Source organism: Scyliorhinus canicula, unplaced genomic scaffold (genome assembly GCF_902713615.1).
Source record: "Scyliorhinus canicula unplaced genomic scaffold, sScyCan1.1, whole genome shotgun sequence".
NCBI lineage: Eukaryota > Metazoa > Chordata > Chondrichthyes > Carcharhiniformes > Scyliorhinidae > Scyliorhinus > Scyliorhinus canicula.
In genome coordinates this window covers 13,093-16,452 of record NW_024055541.1, presented here as the reverse complement: position 1 = coordinate 16,452, position 3,360 = coordinate 13,093, and the positions used below count along the sequence as shown (strand labels likewise).

Sequence of the window (3,360 nt, the reverse complement as noted above, 5' to 3'; positions counted from 1 at the left end):
ATAAAGGGGTTCAGGCACGGATCATGAAAGAAAATCCACAGGCGTTTTATATGCCATGTGGATGTCATAGCCTAAACTTAGTGATTGGTGTAGTAAGAAGTCTTACAACACCAGGTTAAAGTCCAACAGGTTTGTTTCAAACACGAGCTTTCGGAGCACGGCTCCTTCTTCAGGTGATTGGTGACAGGGCAACAAGTTGCCGGGAATCCACTTCATTTTTTGGTACTGTCCAGTGCATATATATTTTGTTTTCTGCCTCTCCTTGCCGATGGCATGCATTGAAAAAACATGTTAAATGCCTCACTGCAAAACCTTTATGCGAGACTAGATGGGAGTGCAGATTAGAATGTGTCAAAGCCATTAAATATGACACCTACAGATGCTGAAAGATGCCCTCGTACGAACGGGATATGGCGCTCGACTCATTGATCGACAGTTCCACCGCGCCACAGCAAAAAACCGCACCGACCTCCTCAGAAGACAAACACGGGACACCACTGACAGAGTACCCTTCGTCGTCCAGTACTTTCCTGGGGCGGAGAAACTACGACATCTTCTTCGCAGCCTCCAACGCATCATCAGCGAGGATGGACATCTTGCCAAGGTCATCCCCACACCCCCACTACTGGCCTTCAAACAACCGCGCAACCTCAAACAAACCATTGTTTGCAGCAAATTACCCAGCCTTCAGAACAGCAACCACAACACCACAAAACCCTGCCAGGGTAATCTCTGCAAGACATGCCAGATCATCGACATGGACACCACCATTACACGTGGAAACACCACCCACCAGGTACGCGGCGCATACTCGTGCGACTCGACCAATGTAGTCTATCTCATACGCTGCAGGAAAGGATGTCCCGAAGCGTGGTACATTGGCGAGACCATGCAGACACTGCGACAACGAATAAACGGGCATCGTGCGACTATCAACAGGCAGGACTGTTCCCTTCCAGTTGGGGAACACTTCAGCAGTCAAGGACATTCAGCCTCTGATCTCCGGGTCAGCATTCTACAAGGAGGCCTTCAGGAGACGCGACAACGCAAAATTGCTGAGCAAAAACCTATAGCTAAGTTCCGCACGCATGAATGCGGACTCAACCGGGATCTGGGATTCATGTCGCATTACATTCGGCCCCCACCAACAAGCCTGGACTTGCAGAGGCCTACCGACTGAACTGGCTTGGGACAATTCACACCTCTTTAACCTGGAGTTACCTCTCTCTCTGCATCTTTGATGATTTGATTGCCTGCAGGTGCTCGCATTCCGGGGCATCTCTGACTGTGTCTATATAAACATTTCTGGAACAAGCCTTTCCATTCACCTGAAGAAGGAGCCGTGCTCCGAAAGCTCGTGTTTGAAACAAACCTGTTGGACTTTAACCTGGTGTTGTAAGACTTCTTACTGTGCTCACCCCAATCCAACGCCGGCATCTCCATATCATTAAATATGAAATTATAGGAATCCGAGAAGCTCTTTATGAACTTTCAGAAATGCCTGCTTCTGATCCTGCAATGCGACATGAAGCAGAGACTCTTGTAACACAAATAGAAGATTACAGTTTTCTAGTGATGCTGAATGTCTGGTATGATGTCTTAGGCAGAGTAAATGTTGTCAGTAAAACTATGCAGAACACCTCTGTGGAAATGTCTACCGCAGTTTCATTAATGAATAATGTCACTGATTACTTAATTGATTATCGTGCAAATGGATATGAAAAAGCACGAGAGTCAGCAAAAGAATTAGCTACAGAATTAGATGTAGAGCCCATTTTCAGAAGTAAAAGAATAAGCAGAAAAAGGAAGCTGTTTGAATATGAGTGCATTGACGAGGTTCCAAATGCAGATGACCCAGAAAAAAGATTTCATAATCATGTGTTCAATGTAATACTCGACAGAGCTATTAATTCTTTATCAGAGAGATTTGAACAGTTGCAAAGTTTCAATAACACATGGGGATTTTTAAATAACCTAAAAGATCTGCCAGATAAAAGTAAACTCAAAGTAGTATGTCAAGGTTTGGAGGATAAGTTAAAGTACCAAGAAAATAGTGATATTAATGGTTGTGATCTCTTGACTGAACTGGATATTGCAAAATAATTATTTCCTGAAGATGTAAAGCTTCCAATAGAAGCCGTTAGGTTCATAAACATTAATAAGTTACAGGCTGTCATGCCAAATCTGTGGGTTGCATTAAGAATAATGCTTACAATACCTATTACTGTGGCCACCGGAGAGAGGAGCTTTAGTAAACTGAAGCTTACAAAGACATACTTACGGTCGTCCATGACTCAAGACAGATTAAATTCTTTGGCAATTTTGTCAATAGAAAATGATCTTGTAAAGAAGATAGATATAGAAAGTGCCATGAAAAGATTTGCAGATCTAAAGGCTAGAAAAAAAATGTTTTAGGTAGGATAATAAATGTTTTCCAGCGTCACTGTCTGTGCGGAGTCTGCACGTCCTCCCCGTGTGTGCGTGGGTTTCCTCCCGGTTCTCCGGTTTCCTCCCACAGTCCAAAGATGTGCGGGTTAGTTGGATTGGCCATGCTAAATTGCCCGTAGTGTCCTAAAAAGTAAGGTTGGGAGGGGGGGGGGGGGTTGTTGGGTTACGGGTATGGGGTGGATGCGTGGGTTTGAGTGGGGTGATCATTGCTCGGCACAACATCTAGGGCCGAAGGGCCTGTTCTGTGCTGTACTGATCTATGTTCTATGTTCTATCTGTTCATTTGTTCATACTTTTTATTAGGAGCAAATTCGTTACAGCTACAGTTTTTATCATCGTGAACTTACGGAATATAGTATGCTTCTCAGTTTGTTCAGATTCTGTGCAGATTTGAATGCCTCGATTTTGTAATATTGTAATAAACTCTTTATTCTACATTTTCAGTTTTTCTCCTTGTGAAAATTTAAAAACATTATACTTGTAAGGGCGCCGAAGTTCAGCTTGCCCGGGGCGCCAGCAACCCTAGGGCCGGCACTGTACACCTAACAACTTTCCTCCTGCGAGCCGTCTCGCAGGCCTTGCAAATTTACCATCCGAATGTTCCTGGATGTAAATAGCATGTGGGATGGCGGCCGAAGGGCTACCTAACGAAAAATGAAAACAAATTTTGAAACAAAAGGTCGAATGGGTTGCGTATGGGCCGCTACGGGTACGATTTGAATGGGATCCCCGGGTAAAGCGTGCTGTGCCGTACCCGAGCTTGGCTGACCAAAGTGGGTTCTCAGACAGGGCGGGTCCTCAGTGCCGTTTGTCCACTGCCTGAGTAACCTGGGATGAACGGGCAAGAATGTGTTTACCGTGGGTTTGCAGCCTCTATTCGCTGAATAGAGGGGCACCTAAAAACAAGGGAGG

General features: G+C 44.9%; 1 protein-coding gene across 1 annotated transcript; it reads left to right on the top strand.

The window, feature by feature from the left end:
• The first annotated feature begins 261 nt into the window (after window positions 1–261).
• On the top strand, window positions 262–2,103 carry LOC119960506. Its single transcript, XM_038788194.1, has 2 exons — window positions 262–364; window positions 1,452–2,103. The coding sequence occupies exon 2, from the start codon at window positions 1,498–1,500 to the stop codon at window positions 2,101–2,103; it is 606 nt and encodes a 201-aa protein (XP_038644122.1). The 5' UTR covers window positions 262–364; window positions 1,452–1,497.
• The last annotated feature ends 1,257 nt before the right edge of the window (window positions 2,104–3,360 follow it).